This window comes from Neolamprologus multifasciatus, chromosome 3 (genome assembly GCF_963576455.1).
Source record: "Neolamprologus multifasciatus chromosome 3, fNeoMul1.2, whole genome shotgun sequence".
NCBI classification, from domain to species: Eukaryota; Metazoa; Chordata; class Actinopteri; order Cichliformes; family Cichlidae; genus Neolamprologus; species Neolamprologus multifasciatus.
The window spans coordinates 2964901-2986337 of NC_140441.1; the positions used below are offsets into that span (position 1 = coordinate 2964901).

The 21437-nt window shown below is 42.5% G+C and overlaps 1 protein-coding gene and 2 long non-coding RNA genes across 4 annotated transcripts; 2 read left to right on the forward strand and 1 right to left on the reverse strand.

The window, feature by feature from the left end:
• Positions 1-837: 837 nt before the first annotated feature.
• Positions 838-16948, reverse strand: LOC146521067 (uncharacterized). 2 transcript variants are annotated; one of them, XM_085154483.1, is made up of 6 exons: positions 16758-16948; positions 7287-7637; positions 5848-6174; positions 5661-5762; positions 4875-5207; positions 838-4784 (listed from the first exon to the last, which is right to left on the reverse strand). In XM_085154483.1, exons 1-6 carry the CDS (start codon positions 16792-16794, stop codon positions 4741-4743), a joined length of 1194 nt encoding a protein of 397 aa, XP_085010609.1. In that variant the 5' UTR covers positions 16795-16948; the 3' UTR covers positions 838-4740. The 2 variants fall into 2 exon arrangements, with proteins under 2 accessions (XP_085010609.1, XP_085010608.1); XM_085154482.1 differs by lacking the exon at positions 16758-16948 and adding an exon at positions 8591-8695.
• LOC146521068 (uncharacterized) lies at positions 8833-14802 on the forward strand. Its single transcript, XR_014873236.1, has 3 exons — positions 8833-9064; positions 9323-14471; positions 14550-14802. It is a non-coding gene; the product is annotated as an uncharacterized LOC146521068 (long non-coding RNA).
• A 569-nt stretch (positions 16949-17517) lies between the features above and the next one.
• On the forward strand, positions 17518-19483 carry LOC146521069 (uncharacterized). Its single transcript, XR_014873246.1, has 3 exons — positions 17518-18658; positions 18731-18789; positions 19094-19483. It is a non-coding gene; the product is annotated as an uncharacterized LOC146521069 (long non-coding RNA).
• The last annotated feature ends 1954 nt before the right edge of the window (positions 19484-21437 follow it).

A 21437-nucleotide genomic window follows, 5' to 3' on the forward strand; every position in this document is an offset into this window, starting at 1 on the left:
TGTCCTAGCTTCATCCAGCAAGAGCCCACAGCGTAGCACTCGCCGCATGTCACTGGAGAGTGGCATTAGTCGAACATCCCTTCGGCAGTTATTAGCTACTCTGTTACGTCCCCCCGAAGGGGTCTAGGCATGCGAGTGAGGGGACCAGTAACAAATGAGTCCAGAACAGAATGAAAGGGAAACATATAGGTGTTTTTAGTAAATAAAATAGTCTTTATTATAGATAATCTTAACATAAACAGCCGGCAACGTCGTTTTACCAATAACACTTTGAAAAAGGGAAAAAGGTTGCAACAACAAAGAACACAACAACCAAACAAAAACTCCACACCACGAGGAGGCACTTCCAGGAGCCCACAAGCTCACCCTGTCACTAACAGCAGCTGGCTTTACTGCTGCCAAGGCCCACAAGCCCACACTACTCACGTAAAGCAGCGATACTGTTTCCACAACTCCACACTTCAGGCAGGATAACTACACCCCAAGAACACAAAGCAGAGACACCAGAGAACACCCCACTTGGGAACACCAGAGAAAATCCACCCTGCTCACAGCTCATCCCCAGCTTAAATAGCCTCAGAGGTGATTGCTGACTGGATTCAGGTGGCAAACGAGGCTAACCAAGAGCAGCTGTGTCCTGGGGAGAGAGGAGAGTGAGAGAAACAGAGGGGGTAGAAGTGGCAAGAGAGGAGGAGGCGGAGAAAAACACCACGCCCACACAAGGGCAGTATCAGGAGGCCCAGCTAGGGCCGTAACACCCCCTCCCATAAATACAAACCAGTGGTTTGTCACAGAATGTCCTACCCAACTTTTAACCATATCACTTACCATGCACCATAATAACGGTTAGGCATAGCCTGCCGAATCCGCCAAGACCTTTTCGATGGGTCCAAAACACTGAATGGGGTTGGCTCAATTCCCTCAAAATAGTGTTTTGAGTGACAGCCAGATGTTTTTCGAGCCATTACATAAGGAGAGCCCAGCGGATAGCTAGAAGGCCTTAACGAAACACTTTTCAGGCACTTCTTTGCTAGGTCACGGCGACAGGCATGCTGGTTAGCCAGAGGTGCAGGTTGGAATGTTTGTGTCGTACACAATGTTTCACACTGCAGGTCATCTGGACCCGAAAGATGGTCAACAGGTGGCAGATTACAATTAGTTGATCTCTGACAGTGACCAAATGACACCACTGAGCAATTATGCTCCAATTGTTGCCTGGGACTGGCAACTTTGTCTGTTTGTGAACCACAGTTCACTCTTTTGAAAACAGATTAATTTTGCTTTGAGTTGGCTTTCGTACAGTGAGCAATCAGGTGGCCAGGTTTGTGGCAGAAGAAGCAAAGCTTTGTTTTGGGTCTTGAAACCACGCCTGTATCGGCTTTGTTAGCTGGCACACTCCTAACTCTCAAGACTGACTGTTTCTGTTTGTAGGCCTCACAATTTGCTATTAAATGGCCAGACTTGAAACAGAAAAAACATTTTCGTTTTGCCTTGGAATGGGAAACAAGTGCCTCACCCTTTGGGTACTGTGTAGCTGGCACATTACTAACCTTCACTAGGTCATCGCGTCGGTCATGCTTAATGACACTGGTTTTATGGATGAGGGCAAACTCATCAGCGAGTGCTGCAGCATGCTGTAATGAGGAAACCTTCTGTTCACTGAGGTATACTGCGATCTGCTCGGGGATGCAGTTCTTAAATTCCTCCACCAGCATTAATTCACGCATAGACGCCAGGTCAATAGCTTTGCTGGACACACACCACCCATCAAAAAGCACACTTTTCTTCCTTGCAAAATCTCGGTAGGATTGACCCTGTCCCCTTTTTAATCCCTGGAAACGCTGCCTATAAGCTTCTGGGACTAGATCATAAGCTAGCAGGATGGCACTTTTCAGCTTGTCATAATTCAGACTGTCCTGAGCTGACAATGAGGAACAAACTTCCTGAGCCTTACCTACCAGCTTACCTCGTAGCAAAATAGCCCACGAATCCTGTGGCCAGTGCAATGCTGTGGCTATATGCTCAAAGGACTCAAAATAACTGTCAACCTCAGTGTCGCGAAACACTGGAACCAGACGACTGTTCTTCCCCACATCAAATGGTGCCTCTGCCTGCAGAATAGAAGCAGTCGCAGGAAGGGAAGCCTGCTGGAGTTCCAACTGTCGCAACTTAACAGCTGTCTCCGCCTGCACCTTTTTCAATTCAACCTCCCTGGCTCTGGCAAGCTCTGCGTCTAAACGCTTAAGCGCCAACTCCTTCTTTAGCTGGAACTCCCTCTCACGATCCTCCTTTTCCAACTGGAGACGAGCCAGGCGGACACGGAGCTTAGCGTCCTGCTTCGATCCTACACTTGATTCAATGGAGAGAGGTTCGAAGCGAGGCAATGTCATGGGTTTGTCCTCAGGCAGCCCCTGAGCAACAGGTGTCGACACCAATGGACCTACAGCTTGAGCTGGCACCTGCGGAACAGGCTGAGACGCTACACCATGCTCAAGTGGACTGGCAGACACTGGCAAGGCCACTATCCCTTTCTCCACCAAGCCAGACACAAGAGCAGCTTTCAGCTCAGCCTTACGCAGAGCTGTGGAGACACAAATGCCATAGAATGACAGGTGTATCAGGAGGCCCAGCTAGGGCTGTAACGTACTCACAAATGGCACCCTTACAAACTCCAGCTAATGCAGCATCTCAACGAGGATGACCCAGATCAGCACAGAATTTGCAGAATGGGCAAAACAAAAACAGGACCCTCAGTTCACGCAGAAGATTTTGTTCAGTGATGAGGCAAACTTTTATGTGAATGGTGAAGTTAACAAACAAAACCACCACTATTGGTCTGACACTAACCCACATTGGATGGATCCTCCAAGACTGTTGGAACAACAAAAGTGATGGTTTGGTGTGGTATATGGGGTACAACGATAGTGGGTCCATTCTTCATCAATGGAAACCTCAAGGCCACTGGATATTTGAAATTGCTACATGATGATGTGTTTCCCTCTTCATGCACTGAAGCTGGCACGTTCCCTGAGTTTTTCCAGCAAGATGGTGCACCACCACATTATGGGTGCCAGGTCCGAGCATTCCTAGATGAACAGTTTCCTGGAAAGTGGATTGGTCGTCGTGGGCCAGTTGAATGGCCCCCAAGGTCTCCCGATCTGACCCCCTTAGACTTTTATCTTTGGGGTCATCTGAAGGCAATTGTCTATGGTGTGAAGATACGAGATGTGCAGCACCTGAAACTACGGATACTGGATGCCTGTGCTGGCATTTCTCCTGCGGTGTTGCTATCAGTGTGTGAACAGTGGGAGAAGAGGGTTGCATTGACAATCCAACACAATGGGCAGCACATTGAACACGTTTGATAAGTGGTCAGAAACTTGTAAATAACTCATGAAAGAATAAAGTTACGTTGAAACCAAGCACACCATTGTTTTTCTTGTGACGTTACCAATAAGTTTGATGTGTCATATGGCCCTCTTCCTATTGGAAAAACAAAAGTTGTATCCAAGATGGCCGACTTCTAAATGGCCACCATGGCCACCACCCATCTTGAGGAGTTTGCCCCCTCACATATACTAATGTGCCACAAACAGGACTTTAATATCACCAACCATTCCCATGTTATTACAGTGTATCCATATAAATGGCCCACCCTGTATTTATTGCAAACAAGAACAAGAGGATTTTAACAAGCTTTAGAGTGGAAAACCTCCCACTGTGGAAAAACAAGAGTAGGTGAAAAGTATTTTGAGAATACAGAAGTTGTGGTGGTGGTGGTGGGAGGGGGCTCTACAGGAGGGACACAGTTGCCCCCCCTTGTCCCCATAGATCCACCCCTGTTTGAATAATCCAACAGTTGTTAAAGAAAAAAGGTCAATTGACTTTTAATTATATGTTTTTTTGCAACAAACAGATATTTTTTTTAAAAACAGGATAAAATAACTTTAATAATATTTGCATATTTATAGATATTCATACGTGTAAACAGTGATTGTAACAGTCAGTGAAACAGGTGTGCACCAGCTCCAATTCTTCTATTATTAATAAAGACATTTCTTCCATAATTAGAAACATATTCTGTCATTGGCACGATAGTTATCCCTAAATATGTAAACAGACTGCACTTCAGCAGCTCTGTTCCTCCATGCTGTCACTCTTCACATGATTTTATTAAATGTAATAAAGCTCAATCACTTTATAATGAATAGAAAGCCAACAAGCACTGATCAGCTGACCTCAGAGAGCCGGACGTTACGTATGGTTGTAGTAACTCACTGATACATGCAGGGCTCTGACTGTGAGCACAACATGTTCAAGTTCAATTCAAAAAGACTGATTCAAGTTGAAATAGAGAGCTCAGCTCTGCTAATAAAGCTCAAATGCAACTGCTGATTTGTGCATGTGATGAAGCCACATCCTCTCTGAAAGTGCACACAGCTTATTCTCATGCTGCTGCTCGTTCCTTCCTTTAAAGTACGCACATGAATAACCGCTGATACTGCAGCGGTGCTGCTGTCCATCATTGTGTGTCATATCTGATTTCTGAAAAGACCACCATCGAGAATCATCATCCTCTGAAACACTCGGGTGGAGTTTTACGATGCACAAGCTGCTGATAGATGAACTTTTGACCTTTACAGGAAGTCCTCGTGTGTGACAGGAAGCTGATACGTGACTGAAAGTTTACAATCCAAAGCTTTCACCACAGTGCTGGACGTGGAGGAGTGATGGTTCATGTCAGAGCTGCTCACCAGCAGTTTGATCCTGGACCTGAACTCTTCCTGCAGAGGAGACACGAGACAGTCAGAGACACACACACACAGACACACACACACAGACACACACACACACACACAAAGACACACACACACCTTTGACTCTGAGCCTCACGGTTTTCTTCCTGATGAAGTCTCCCCTCCTCCAGACCAAACACTTGTACTCCCCACCGTCTCTCTCTGTGGGCTGTTCCACAGTCAGGCTCAGGTCTCCGGTTCTCAGCGGGTCTCCCCTCATCCTCGTCCGGCCTCTGTAAACCTCGCTCTGTTCTACAGGCAGGTCGGAGCCGTTGTGATACACGTGGGCCTTCATTCTGGGATCATAGCGTTCCCACAACACTTTAACATCTTCAGGCAGGTTTTTTGTGGTTTTGAAGGGCAGCCGGACAGACTCCGCCCCCTCCTCCAACTCCACCTCCACTGGAATGACTGAGAAGACAATGAACACAACATGAGCTGTACAGACGGTAACAGCTGGTTTTCAGAGGTTAATTCTAAACATAAAATAAATAAAAGCATAGGGATATGAATGAGTTTGTGCTGTAAAGAGGCTCCTCCCACATGGCTGAAGTCATGGCAGAGCTTCTTCAGCAGGTTATCAGCAGCTGGGAGATAAGCGTGAGCCTCACTCCAGAGCACGTCCACTGCTGTCCTGAATATAAAGTGACTCATCTGTAAAAGTTGGAAACTTTATTTTGGACGGGAAAATAAAATCGCTTTGATTGTCAGCACATGTTTCCATGTCAGCTGCTGTTTACCACCACAGAAGAAGAACAGCTTGTCCACATGCAGCCTCTGTGTCAGATCAATGCAGTGAAGCACACACACTGTTTAGGAAAGTCATGCTGTGGCATTATGGGTAGTGTAGTAGGAGACACTCACATGACATGATGTGATGCCAGAAACTAAATAAAAGAACCGCAGAAACAACCAGAACGAGAAGCAGGAAAACCAGGAGAGCTGTGGCCCAGGACGGAAACGGTTCTGTGGAGAAACGTTAAACAAACACAACATGACCTCTGACCTTAACCTCCTGCATTGACCTTTGGTCTTAATCTGCAGCTCTGACCTTTGACCTGCAGCACTACTTTCTGTCTCAGGATGTCTTTGTCCCTGTAGATGGTGCAGATGTATCCTCCACTGTCTCTCTCTGTGGGGTATTTCAGGGTCAGACTGAGGTCTCCAGTTCTCAGCAGGTCTTTGTTCATCTTCGTTCGGTCTCTGTAAAGTCCGTCCTGTTTCGTCAGGTCGTCACTTCTGTTTGAATACACATGGACCAGTTGTTGGTCAGAGCGAGTCCACTCCACTCTGGTGTCCTCAGGCAGGTCAGGTTTTGTTTGGCACGGCAGGATGACGGAGTCTGAGCCTCCAACGACCTTCACCTCCACCTGCTGGTCTGAGAGGACGAGAAACCACAATATCAACAGTAGAAGAAGAAACAGCAGACACACTGTAAGTAATAGCATAGCCGTGACCTACTAGATCTGGGTATCAATGTTACTGAGTCACAAGTAACAAAGTACAAATACTTTGTTACTTAAGTAAATTTTTCAGCGGACACCGCGTGATGTTTTTTTAAGTGTCAGCTAATTTCAAATGCAGTGTTAACAAACATCAGCAAACACACAAACTGTCTGTGTGCAGTTTGTCTCACAGTGTGTCGCAGCTAAAAGTCCAGCTGCTGTAATTCACAGGGAGAGGAAAGAAGATGGACAAAGATAAGAAAGAGGACAGGAGAAGAAGAGACGTTAGACTTAAAGCTTGCATGTAATGTCATAGTTTTAATCACATATTCGTTTTGTATATGACGTGTTTGATAAATTACATATATTCATGTTGTGAAACATCCTGCAAAACAAACTAAGCTCTTAAAAACGGAGCTTTAAAATGAACAGTTGTAATGAAACCCGAGAGATGCCGACAGACTGACTCTTTTTAATGGGCTGGACCACCATCGCTCACACTACCAGTTAGATAGTGTAGCAGTCCTGACTATATATGATGCAAACACATACAGCATATATTAACATGGGTTTTAATCAGGCTGGAAGAGCTATTGTTGGATTATTCCTTACTTGCACTGAAACATGTAAAAGCTACACGTTAGCTGTTAGCAATGACTGATAGTCAAAGCACAACTTCAATCTCTCCCTTTCTAATTAGGTTCCTCCAACTATTTTCTTACCACGTTGATTTCACCTTCATCCACCTGTGAGAACACTCGAGTTTGTTTTACACAGAATTCAAAGATCTATGAGCATGACTTGGTGATGGGGAAGAACGAGGAGTACTAAGATCCAGATCACAGGGACCTTTATCAAAATAAAGTCTGACGTCTAATCTTAAAAGCAGAGACGGTGTCTGTTTGGATCACACACTGGGATCTTCAGGGTCTTCTCCTGACTGACTTCATTAAAGCTTCTCTCAGCACCACCAGTCCACTAACAGACGTCTTACTTTAAGAGAGCCCAAAACGTTCATTCTGTTCAGGTCAGGTTAATTACTGACCTTTGACCTGGAGCTGGATGTCTCTCAGTCTCTGATCTTCTGTCCCATCGCTGATGGAGCAGGTGTAGTTGCTGCTGTCAGTCTTTGTTGGGTTTCTCAGAGTGAGGCTGAAGTCTAGAGAGTCCAGAGCATCAGGTCTCATCGACGTGCGCCCGCTGTAACGCTGGTTTTGCCCTCTGAGATCATCTGCTTCTTCTCGTCTCACATGGACAGATTTAGGATTGAGATCACTACGAGTCCACAGCACCGTGGGGTCGTCCTCAGGGATAAAACCCGAGTACTTGCAGGGCAACAGGACAGACATTACGCCCTCATACACCTCCACCACCGCAGGCAGGGCATGCTGGGAAACTGGCAGGAGACACAAACAAGAACACAAACTGAGTGTTTCAGTTGGCTTCAGGAAGTGACAAACACACAACGTCCATCACAGCCACACAATGAGTAATTACACAAAACCAGCGGATGTTTCAAAGGCAGCAGAGGTTAGTGACGACTTCCTTACACCGTGGTGAAAAACATCTTCTGAGCTTGTTGAAAAGAGAAGAAAGAGATTTTTTTGAGCTTTCAGCACTTTGCAAATTCCTGCTCGACGTCTTGACAGCCTCAGATTTAAACCCTGACATTTAGACGCTGCTTAGTCGTCTAATCAACGCAACATTGTTGACTCAGCACACATGAAGCAGGAAACAGAAGAAAACCTGCTTTTTACTTTTTATCCTCATCGTAAGTCAGATGTCTGTGGACGTCTGCTGCTCGCTGCTTTTACTCAACAGCAGCTAACTGTGCAGAATATGTGTGGACGTGGATATACAAACAGTGCATGAGGTGACTGTCAATAATGGCTTCCATTATATTGTTTTGTGTGGCTTGTTTGTGTTAACAGTGTGTTGTTTTCAGTGTTGCTGTAAAAAGAGGATTTATAGAGAAGAAGATGAATTATATCTTATGTTTAAATGGTCTACAGCTGCCAGTTAAAAAGACAACATAACACAAACTCTGCAGCAGCAACAGCCCAGCTAAGAGTCCAGTTACCGCATCATTACTGTCCGACAAACAGGTCGGTGCCCTCAGCCGGGTCACGTGAGGGTTAAATATTTGCTCCAGTGCGAAGTGAAGAGCGGATACAGAGCAACGGCGCCCCCACCAGGCCGCGGACACACACGGTTTATCACATGGTAAAGTTCAGGACAGCGCGCGGATTCACAGTAAACTCACGTCACACGTCACACTTCTTATTGTTTGAAGGCACACGCCTGAGTGAGCGCGCGCGCCTTCAAACGGGATCAGAGCGATTTTCCTACCGAGCACGAGGAGCAGTGACGTCAGCAACGTCTTCATCCTCCGGGAGAAAATTCCGTTAGTGCTCGATACCACCACAGCCTGCTGCTGCTGCTGCTGCTTCTTCTTCTTCTATCTTTTTGTAGCGGTTGGCAAACAGCTTCAGGTGCATTACCGCCACCTTCTGGACATCGTTCAGACCTTTGTTTTCATATAAACACCTGTTGCTCTTAAAAACACAAATATCGCTCTATAAACTCCATGACCTGCACCTGTAACAGGGTCATAAATCACATTGTTATAATTAAAGAAAATGTGTCCTAAACCCCCAAACCGTTCCTTTTATACCTGACTTTTAGGACCTCCAAGCCTGTAGTTATGTTCATTATCAGTTAGAGCCCCTCCTCATTCTTTTCTTCTTCTTCTTTGGTGCAACCCTATAAATACAGTGTACCCCTTTTGCCTCTCCCCTTTTCTACAATTCCCCTGTGGGAGAGGTTGGTATAATTTCTTTCCAAGACTTTAAAACACACATAATGCATATTTAGCACCCTGATGTTTCTGATTGTGATTTTAGTTCAATTATTGTCATTATTAAGCCTGTTTTTTGTTAGATGTTACAAGTGTGTAGTATGTGTGTATCATAAATGTGTTTTAGGCGCCATAAATGCTAGCATGAATATATCTCCTTGCTAGCTTGGAAGTTGTGGTAGGTTGAGCTAACCCTCTTCCCCACTGTTTGTATTTGGTCGTAGGAGCTGGAGTGGGCAAATTATTTACTTGGAGGCCTTTCTTTCTTTTACCTTTTTTTATCAGGTATGTCGGATTTTATGTTGTTGTTTTTGTTTTATCTTATGTCAAATATGTTACGTGTAAATGCATACTTTATGTTTAATGTAAAAATAAATGCTGCCCTTTTCTACAATTCCCCCGTGGGAGAGGAGCTGGAGTGGGCAAATTATTTACTTGGAGGTCTTTCTTTTACCTTTATTATCAGACAAACCGCAGAATCACACCGGTTTCACACCCATTTGAAATATTTATGTTACCCTTAATTGAACTGTATTTTTCTGTAATTCAGATTTCTGTATTTGCCTTTCCCACCTATATTTACCACAGTCTAACATTACATGATCAAATGCCTCCGGTCTCATGCTTATTCATCTTTTTAAGTGTGCTATTTAACCCTGTGTGACCAAATCTTACTCTTCAAATTATATTCTCATTTTTTTTACTTCTCTGACTTCTTCTACTGTCCCACTATCTACCTTTACCTTCTCTGTCCCATCATGCCTGCCACTTTTCCATTAACTTCACCTTAATTATACTTTTTTTTTTTTTTGTCTGTCCCATTTGGTTCTTTAGCCATCAGAATTGTTGTCTGAAGACCAACAATGGATTTACTTTGCCAAATGGATCATCATGGCATTGCCGTATTGGTCCATTTGATCAACCTTTGTTTTTATTATTTATTTTATTTTATTTTATTTTCAGTTGTTACAGACGGGACAGACATGAGTGAGGGATAGGAAAGGGAGAAAGAAAGAGGAAGGAAAAGAGAAACAGAAGGGGAGAGGGACAGTGAGAAAGGGGGGAAAAAAATCTCCTGGATCACCTGTTGAGAGAGAAAGAAGAGAAAACAAGCAAAAAAAAAAACAAAGCAACATAGTAAACACAACACCATCGCATTAATCTAGCTAAGTGTAAACAGCAGTAAATACTAAATATTGAATGTTGTTGTGCAGCACGCAGGACAGACAGCGCACAATCTGCTTTGAAGTAGCAGCCAAGAAAGGTGTGATTTAAGTCTACGAACAGTGAACACCTGTGTGGATCAGCGCGCTTGTATTCAAATGGTTTCCCCATGTAATGGTCTGCTAGAGGATGTAGAGAGCCATAGCCCCGTCCCCCAGGGCATGAAGCAGGCATGGAGGAGATCCAGGCCCCAGACATCCAGAGGCCCCAGAGTGCAAGAGCCCAAGGAGGACCACCGGAGGGGCCTTAATTATACTTTTAAGATGGCGATCATGGCTCAAGAGTTGGGAGTTCGCCTTGTAATCGGAAGGTTGCCGGTTCGAGTCCCGGCTTGGACAGTCTCAGTCTTTGTGTCCTTGGGCAAGACACTTCACCCGTTGCCTACTGGTGGTGGTCAGAGGGCCCGGTGGCGCCAGTGTCCGGCAGCCTCGCCTCTGTCAGTGCGCCCCATGTACGCACTAGTGTGCTAATAGAGTCAAACCAAAAACTTCCTACTGGTGCCTTCTCCAGTTTAAAGCCATTAAAATTGGCTCAGTAAAAACTGTTAAATCATCAGTGATATAAAATGTTACCAGATTTGTGTGGGTGTGTCAGACTCAGGTTTATATTGTTATGTGATAACTCTAAGACAACCAGGTTGTATTACACAGTAACGTAAATGTAATGTAACAAGTACTGTAACAAATTACTTTCTACACCGAGTTACTAAATTGGTGCATTGCTTTTAAGACAATCAGTAAAATTCTCCCTCTGTTAACATTCGTGTTGATCCCAATAAATCAGTTTATAAAGTCAGAGAGAGAACAGACGGCTGTGCTTCCTGTAATAATCACACAGGATTACAGCTGTTCTTGGCCTCAGTGTTTTACTCACAGCCTCAGAGTTTGGATGTGTTTGATTTTAAGAGTCTGTATCATCAGGTTTGCTGGACACACTCTCAAGCAAAGCCGGAAACTGGCACAGCATTTGATTTTTAATTAATTACAAATATATACATTTAAAAGATAAGACTGTGCTCAGGTTTCCTCCAGCCCAGGGGGGAAAATAATTATCTGACTAATCTTTCAGATGAGTCTCAAGTGTTTTTTACAGTAGGAGGAGATTTCCAGATCTGTGAGGCTTCCTAACATCAGACTTCCTAACAGCTCCCCATCCACTCCCTCTTGGGAGTAAACAGCAATGGTTGTTGTTCTGCAGAGCTGCAGTTTCATGTTACATGTTTTAATGTCATATTTTACATATTCATTTCAGAACCTTTAACGATTGTTGATAAAAACTATTGTAGAGTTTTCCACTTTTCCACAAATTTCAGGCAAAAAGACTTAAAGAAAGGAACACTGAAGGTATTTTCACTGGTCAAATTGAACCCGAACAGGATGTAAGTTACTGAGGAGCAGATATAGTGTGCTGCAGTGTGAGGTTAGAGGAAACTGGCTGTTGGCTGTGGCCCAAACAGCCTGTGTGTTGTTACAAATACATGACACGCAGATCTGGATGACCTCTGAGCTGCTGTGTTCTGAAGGAAGGAAGCAATGACAGCGCTGAGTGTAAGATAAAGTGATATAAAGCATGACAAAGCTTTACTGATCTTAACCTCCTAGGACCTGCCGTCCACATATGTGGACATCACATTTTGGGTTATTTAGACTAAAATACTCAATTTTGCTCTACAAGGGCCTGATATCCACTTACAAGGACATTATACTGCTACTGGTCTATCAAATATCTTCATGTTTATGTTTATGAGAGTGTGGGGAGTGAGTTGGAGGGTGGGGTGGGCTGCTTTTAACCATGTAAAGCACTTTGTGCTACATCTTTGTATGAAAAGTGCTTTATAAATAAAGATTGATTGATTGATTGATATGTGGCTCTCACTTTGTTAGAAAGAAAAATCAGGTAAAAAAACTTTGGTAATTCTTTGTTTTTACATTCATTGGGTCCCAATCAGCCCAAATATCAAAGAGAAATTAAAAATATATGCAGTGGAAGAGTTCAGGTCTTAGGAGGTTTAAGTTCCAGTAAAATAAAGTGATAATAAATCATGTAAATGATACAGACACTCATAAAGCTTCAGCTTTGGCTTCCTGTAAACCATCTGATTTCTTGCTTTTAAGGCTCTGATATCTATTCTGTATGACTTAAAGCAGTTATGACATGGTCTGATTTTCTCACCCAATAAAGGAATATTTCATATATCAGTCTACTCTTCATTCTGTCAGACACAGTTTTCACAGCTCGTACATTTTCTTTTTTACACATATATATAAGCATTGAGCCAAATTTAGTAATGCCAACATACTGAACGAACATTTGTCTCTGATATATAATACATCTATATATACACTGTCACAGATACTTGTCTTTGAGTGAAGATTTAAGGTGATAGGAAATATAAACAACTGCAACTTGAATCTTTACTGAAGCTCAGTGTTTGACAGAGTTCAAACTCACTGCTGTAAAAACTAATAATGATTAATATGATAACTATAATATTGGCCATATTATATTTTCATTACCACAGTGAGATGACTTTGAACTCATGAACAACATTAGCTAATTGTTATTTACTAACTAATCTTAAATAACTGTTCAGTACAGAAATGAAGCCCAACAATCATCTTTTACAGTCCTGTGGTCTCAGCCTCAGATACTTATTAAATCACACAAAGCTCGTGTAGAAACAGACAAACAAATGAACAAGATATGTTCTCCTTCATTTCTGTCAAACAAAGCTGTATAAAACGTTTCCAGCTGTTAGTATAATGGTTGCTAGGCAACCTGGGCAGCGCGACAGAGGCTAGACCGTCCCATTTCACAAGCCTCTCACTTCCGGCCTTAGCGGTCTTTGAGTACACGGCCCTTGTGGACCGTTAAGGCTGCGTACTTTAACCCTTTAAGACCTACCATAGAACCAATCCGCCAGAGCTTATATTATATTTTTACATGCTGTGGAGCCATTTTTGGGATCATAAATCAATACAACCATTATAGCCCAGATTTTAATAATATGTTTAAATACAAAAAAGTTGCAAAAAATAGTTTACAAAAACAGGAAATTTTTTTGAGTGTCTTCATAGTTTTATTTTTGAGATACACCATTTTTTATATATTGCAGAAAAACAAAAAACAATCCTATAATGCAGATTTGCAAAGAAAACAGCATATGCATCAAAATAAACTATTTAAAGTAGTGTAATTTGAGTTCTAAGCATCCCAGAAATGACACAGAAATGCATAGAGTCAAACTTGACTTTTAGAAACACCGGTATTGGCTTATAATGCCTACAAGTAAAAAACTACATTTTCCACGAAAATGACGTAACTTCCGGTTTTGGGCAGGTAATGGCGGACATGCGATCGTATGCGCTGAGGTCTATTTCAATGTAGGAAGTGTTATGAACAGCTGATCGGATCGGCAAAGCGTGTTTCTGGAATATTATGTTTTTTTTGCTGCAAGGGTGTCATGGTCCCTGTGCCACCCCGGCCAGCCCAGTCTGGCCAGGGCTTGTTGTTTTACTCTCTCTCCGCTCCCCTCGCCTTGCTATCTCGCTCTCTCTCTCTCTCTCTCCTACCTGTCTGCCTGGGCGGAGCTCTGATTGGGCTCCCGCCCTTGGCCCACGCACCTGCAGCTGATCTCCGGTGATTTGCAGCTCTTCTTAAAGCAGGGGCTCTGAGTTACTCGTCGCTGGAATATTGAGTAACTCTCGTTAGTATTGCCTGGCTTCATTGCGATTAGGGATGGGTATCGAAACCCGGTTCTTGTTGAGAACCGGTTCCCACTATTTCAATTCCTTGGAATTGTTTGCCATTTTTGCAAACGATTCCCTTATCGATTCCAGTCGCCCCGAATGACGTCACCACGTTGCGGAGCGTCATTTACCTGGCAGGAAACACGGCGTGTAAGCGGCTCAAACGCTCAAAAGTTTGGTTTTGCTTTACGAGAACGGATGACAACAGGGCAACTTGCAATACTTGCAAAGTAGATATTTCATTTAAGGGAGGAAACACTACGAATATGCAAAAGCATTTGTTCACAAAACACGCGATGACCTTAAATGAACGTCGTGTTTTTAATTCCGCTCCGGACTCGTGAATCTCAACCCAGCAGCAGCGGTAACGTTTGCACGTCCTCTCCCGTTAATGCGGCAGGTAAATAATCAACTAACAGTGCAGATTATGTTAGTGCGATCTGCCTTATTACAAAACCTGCCATTACTGTGCGTTTAGGTGACCATGATGAGACAGACAGAGTCTGGCTCAGATGCTGGCAGTTCTCGCTGCAGTCTACCGGTAGCGTCTCCTTTCAGGCCAGGATAGACGAATGTCACCGAGCAGTGACTAAGTTTGTGGTAAAAGGCTTGAAAATTAATAATGGCAACACAAGAATTAAACATATATTTAATATTATATAACAACTCCAAAAATACACAATGAACTCAAAATGCTGGATCACAGACCCAGCCCCTGACAAAGTGGACAGTGGACTCAGTGGACTAAACTCAGTGGACAACATCATTCTAACTCGCTTCCATTAACTTCAGTTTGCTGATAATACTTTAACTCAGTGGTTCCCATATTGGGGGGCCACTGTGAGGAGGGGGGGTATAAATTTACAAAAAAAGATAGCTTGGACACTGCTAGCGTAATGGACAGGTTTTTTGATGGGGCTCCCACACAAACGCAAAGCAGAGCATCACCAAATATACTTTCAAACCAAAGGCTAGAACATATGATGAAGGTAGATACCCCCGAGGGAATTTGTTTCGCCTGTGTTGCTGGGCTCTCCAAATCACGGACAAACATTATCCCACATTCTTGATTTTTAGTTCACAAACAGTTCTTATAATGAGATGTTGGTAATGTTAGCTCGTTATACATTAAAGTTACAATGGGATACAAATAATATCAGGCTGAACCTGCCACAGTTTGTTCCCCCTGTCCAAATCACGGACAAACAGTATTCCACAGCAACAGTTTTACAGTTTGTATTTTTAAACCCATTTTGCACAGAGAGGCATTTTTTGAAAAATGTATTGACAGCAACGTTGAATATTATAACACAGGAAAAAAAAAACTATACGTAAAATAATTACACCATAAAGATGGTTTTACTAAAGGTTTGAGTTGTGAAGTACACTGCAATGGACTTGGAAAACAAAATATGGGTGTGTGTGTGGATGGAGTGTGTGTGTGTGTGTGTGTGTGTGTGTGTGTGTGTGTGTGTGTGTGTGTGTGTGTGTGTGTGTGTGAGAGAGAGAGAGTTGGGGGGGGGGGGAGGGCGGGGCGCTAGCAAAAAAAGAAAAAAAGTTTGGGAACCACCGCTTTGTATACTACGGAGCCCCGCAAGGGACATGGGAGAAAAAAAATTATGATGAACTTTTGTGGGATCTCGCAAAACTAACTCGGGATCTCGCAAAACTGACTCGAGATCTCGCAAAACTAACTCGGGATCTCGCAAAACTGACTTGGGATCTCGCAAAACTGACTCGGGATCTCGCAAAACTAGAATTCCAACAATGGCGGCAGCTACTTAGTTGTAATATTACTCTTTCTGGGTCACAAAATAAACGTTAAAGATATTTTGAGGCGTGAATGTAGCTGTGTAAACGTCAGATACCTGCTCGGTTTACAAGACATCACATATTTGCAAAAGTGCTCCGACGTTTTCGGAGATCTGACACCCACTATCTCGAAGCTAACGGGAGGTTGAGACCTACTACAGCCTGGAGGAACACTGCTTTCACGGCACATCGTGCCTCAACCTCCCGGTCGGCTTTGAGCTGGCGGCCTCTGAAGAATGCGGCTAAAACTTTTCGAGATCTCGCAAAACAAACTTGGGATCTCGCAAAACTTTATCTCGCAAAAGTCCGTCTTAATTTTTTTTTCTCCCATGTCCCTTGCGGGGCTCTGTAGTATATGCCCTTTAAAACAACTGGAGGAAACAGCCACCCTGCAAAAATTCCACAAGACTGTCTTCCTGTTTATTCTGCTCTGGCTGATCCATATCAGCAGGAAGTGGGACGAGATGTGATGCCCTCCCTTCAACAGTGGATTTTAATTTTTATACTGTAACAAAATCTATTTCACCATAACTACAGGCCTTTTAAATATACTATTTATGATAGAGATGTGTACGTATAATACACTTGCATAAAAATATCACAGAACTTTATATTAGAAGTTTTTTTTCCAGAAAGTCAAGTGTGAGGTTTAAAACATGATCAGAGATCTTGCTGAAACATATTTGAGATCATAAATTTGAATAAAACACGGTTTCTTCCAAACAGAAAATAATGTGAAGTGTTTTAGTATTTTGGCTGTCCACTGAAACACATACAGTGAGTGGCTTCATCCAGTTAACTCATGTTACAGACTTTGTTGTCTAAAAGCACAAACAGCTGTGTCGTTGTGTTTGCATTCAAAGAGCGCTCTTACCGAGTACGAGGAGCAGGAGTGGCAGCAACATCTTCATCTCCAGTTAAAGTCCTCATAACAAATACACACAGCTGCTGCTGCACTAAAGGTTTGGTCCTCTTAAGTTAGAGCAGTCCTGATAAGTTCCTGTTGATCCTTCAAAATAAAATATTTTTATTGCAATCCACTTTCACAATTAAACTCAGAGGAGAAACGACATGTACCTGCACTGCTTTTAGTAACATGTGCTTGCTGCTCTGTGGGATTATTCTGCTCCCATTTTAAACTAACATTTAGAAATTGAATTTTAAACTTTACAAAACTGACAGTAGGTTTTTAAAGTTTCTCAAAAAAAAAAATTACATTTGTGCTTAAACAAACATTAAAAGTCTCATATCTAAAGACTTAAGCAAAACACTGAAATAGCCACAAAAAAAATAACTTTGTTATGCAGCATAACAAAGTAAAAAAAGTAAAAAGAAAAAATCTAAGTACCTGGACGACAAACTATTAATTAAACTAAATGGATCATCAAAGAAAGCTAAAGTGCTGGTCATTGAAAATATCGTGGGTCTCGAAAAAAAAATATCAGTGAGTAACATGATCTGGACTCTAATCAAGGCAACAAACAACCACTGTTTGCAACAACGGCGTTATAAGTAACAGCGTTACAAGTAACAGCGTTACAAGTAACAAGCTCTGTTACCAGCTGAGTTTTCTGCTCAGTCTTCAGCTCAGGCATGCCGTGATGTTTTTGACCCTCTGTTCCCTGAGCTCTGGTATTTTGTTTTATTTTATTTTATCTTTTTGGTTTTGTAAACCATTTGTTTTGGACTGTTCCTTGTGTTCCTGTGCCTTTTGTGAATATTTTGTTTGGACTTGCCAGACTGTGACAGTTCAAAGGTGGAAAACAGACACTGATAAATGGGGGGAAAAAGTGATGTGAGTGAGAGCGATAAATAATATATACCATCAGTGAAAAAGAAATTTTTCACACTGTGAGACATAGTTTTTATTTATTTTACTGTATTTTTTAGGAAAAAAATATTTTGAGATAATGGTCCTGAATAAGACTAGATATGATTAATGTAAGGATGATAAATGTAGAATATTATAGTTGATGTCTGTTAATAAAGGGTCACAGGCCTGTGGATTAACCAGTGATTTAGTGCTTTAAGATCATCTATTATAAATGAATATTGCAGGAGGACTGTTGCCAAAGTGCTCCTGCATCCTTCCTGCTCCTGGGGTTCGTGTCTGCAGCTCCGGGTCCAAGTAAACATCACTTAAGGAGTCCAGCAGATGCTGTGGGATGGTCACCCTGACACTCTGACTGTGTTTCAGTCTAAAGTGTAAATAGTAGCTTTGTATCTGTGAGACAGATGAACTTTATTTAGTTACCTCTGAGCAGCACAAACAAGCTGCTCATCCAATAAAAAAATAAAAACTTATTAGTGACAATTTTAAAACTGTGTTGATTCCTGGAAAACAAACTTTTTCACACAAAACTTGGACGTGTTAATAAAAGTCTGGACAAAGAGCAAAAACATTGTTATACACTAGATTAACATGAAGCTACAGCTACGTGATAACACTATGCTGTTTGTCTCTACTCAGCTGTGATTGGGTGAGAAGCAGGGCCAACACAGACAGACAAGCCCCGCCCCCTCCTCCCCACACCATCCATTGAGTACACAGGGGTGGTGTTAGAGTCACTGAGCACACTGAACGTTTAAACAGTGTAACCCAGAGTAAAATCTGTTTCCTGCACTTATTTCCTGCCATTGAATGCATCGCAGGTACATGACTCCAACCACATGACTTTGCTCAGCCAATCGGACGGCATGTGGGTCATAGTAAGCCTGTCCCGGCTTCCTCCTGTCAGATGCGTGGAGGCAAGCCAGGTGACAGAGCTGTTGCAGGTTTGTGTTGGCAAAGACTTGCTTTTCCCGTTTTAATGCTTCTTTTAACACCCACTAACTTGTGCAACTTAGATGGTGATTACTGTGAGCCAGAGCCATAGTGTTGTTGTGCACTGAACAGAACGGAATTGGTGAGTTTGAACTTTTAATTGACTGCTTGTATTGCTACCAGCTGATGCTAATTGGCTGCTGCCGGTCCAAACAATTTGATCTTGATTTGACCGATATTTGTTGAATAAAAAACCTTGTGAAACTACAAGTTGAAATGTTTCAGTTAAATCCTTCTTGGTTAAATATACTGTTTTGTTTGTTTTTTTTAATCTATTTATAAATTGTGTACACAGGAACAAGAATAACTTCATGTATTTAGCTTAATTGGCTGACATTTTTGTAGTATTCTTGTGATTTCTTATTGGCCTTGTTTATTTAATGCAGGCCAGGTGAACCTTTTTTGGGGTATGAAAAAGGATGGCGAGCCAATGAACGGCTAGGAGCAGGACTCATTCTGCAATTGAAGCTTCCACTGGTTGGGTAGGAAGCTATCAAAGATGACGTCTGTCCCCATTTTCCAAATACACTGATTTCCACACTCATACACACCATTCCCCCCATTTCTGGACAATAGCGCTTGGACATCTCTCATGGACATTCAGATAAAACTCATGGACTTCAGTGTGGATCAGTGTTTTTAATGTTAACATGTGTTATTTATGGGGAACTGGGTTTTGACAATCTATATTGCTTGGTATAAGCCAGAAGAATTTGCTTAGTTGTCTTTGTGCACCCCCACTGGGTTTTTGATTAATTGAATAGCTGCAGCAGGAGTGATAAGTATTCCTTTTCTTTTCTTGTTTTTCTTTGGGGTTTGGTTAAATACATGGTACCTGCAAAAGCATTTTGTGTTGTGTGTATTTATTAATTACTGCCCATCAGCTCCAGTAGCATTCCTAAATCTTCTGATTAATAATAACCATAATATTTCACTCAATACCTAGCCTGTATTGATTCATTAGTGCTTCATCAATGTTACAACAGGCTGACTTCTGCTAAATGGGTCAAACTGGCCAGAAAGTATACAAACACATAACATCCTTATAGAATATGATGTAACACTATAGATCAACTTACCTCAGAATATATAAAGCATATTAACAATTATATATAGAGATATATCACTGACTTTCAGCTTGTTGTGTTTGTGGATATATGACTTTAATTATCCATAAAATCATCAGATTCTCTGTAAGATTAAGGTCGACTATATGTATATTTAGAAGTAGAGGCTTTAAAACCAAGTTAATGCTGAAAGTACAAACATCACTAATGTCACATAACTTTGCCGACATGTGGCCAACAGCAATGTTTTAATGTTCTTCGTTATTAAACATTCGCACATGAATAAGTGACGTCATATTCAGTACTTACTTTTGACAGTTCACTTTTCGGCCGCTCCCTTCTGCTGTATTTTGCGGCAAAATTATCCACACCCACCGCCGTGCTATGAATTGTGGGATATATGGGACCACGAAGCGTGCACCGGACCACGCTTGATATTTGGGGAAATCGACGGCGCATTTGGAGTATGCATTTGAAGTACACTTCGAATTGGGACAGCCGTCGTCGCGTGGCGGTGACGTAACCGCACTTAAAATGCGTACTTCAAGCGTGCAGACCCTGAAATGGGACACAGCAATAGTGTGTAACTTGAAGGCCCTGAGTACTCTCTCCCACACTGAAACCGTCAGCTCGTTCAAACACACGTTAAAGTCCGTTTGGCTCGACACCACTGAACAGAGGCAGCAATATAACATAGCTAACATTAACAGTGCAGTGAATCCTGCTTGTGCTGTGATATTCAGGACTGCAAACCGAGCAGCATCACTGACTTTCAGCTTGTTGTGTTTGTGGATATATGACTGACTTTAATTATCCACAAAATCATCACATCTCTGTAGGATTAAAGTTAGCTTTTGAACTATTACTATATTTTAAAGTAAAGACTTTAAAACCAAGTTAGTACTAACATTGCTAATCTTTGTTCATTGCTGAACAACCTCTGCAGAAATTGCGGCCACCATTGCTGCAGAGGTTGAAGTGGTGGAGGGTCAGCCTGTCAGTGCTCAGACAATACGCCACACACTGCATAACATGGCTGTTGTCCCAGAAGGAAGTCTCTTCTAAGGATAATGCACAAGAAAGCCTGCAAACAGTTTGCTGCAGACTAACAGACTAAGGACATGGATTACCTGTGGTCTGATGAGATCAAGATAAACTTATTTGGTTCAGATGGTGTCAAGGGTGTGTGGCAGTGTGTCTTGTCCACAGTCAAAGATGCTGGTGGGATGTTACTGTTTAGGGCTGCATGAGTGCTGCTGGCACTGGGGAGCTACAGATAATAGAGGTAACCATGAATGCCAACATGTACTGTGACATACTGAAGCAGAGCATGATTCCCCTTCCCCTCAACATAATAACAACCCCAAACACACCTCTAATAAGACCAGTGCCTACTGGGGGTAAAGGTACTTAAACCTTATTGAGCATCTGTGGGGCATCCTTAAACGCAAGGTGGAGAATCGCAAAGTCTCTAACATCCACCAGCTCCATGATGTCATCGTGGAGGAGCGGAAGAGGCACCCTATGAAGCTTTAGTGAACTTCATGCCCAACAAAGTTAAGGCAGTGTTGGAAAATAATGGTGGCCACACAAAATATTGACACTTTGGGCCCAGTTTGGACATTTTCACTTAGGGGTGTACTCACTTTTGTAATTCTGGACC

What these genes read in the sequence shown, in the direction of transcription:
- LOC146521067 (XM_085154483.1), bottom strand. Translation starts at nt 16,794, where the DNA reads ATGAAGATGTTGCTGCCACTCCTGCTCCTCGTACTCG. An exon ending in ACTCCTGCTCCTCGTACTCG is followed by an intron (nt 7,638 to 16,757) that starts GTAAGAGCGCTC and finishes GTCTCCTGCCAG; the next exon opens with TTTCCCAGCATGCCCTGCCT. An exon ending in CGTGAGGCTCAGAGTCAAAG is followed by an intron (nt 4,785 to 4,874) that starts GTGTGTGTGTGT and finishes TCTCCTCTGCAG; the next exon opens with GAAGAGTTCAGGTCCAGGAT.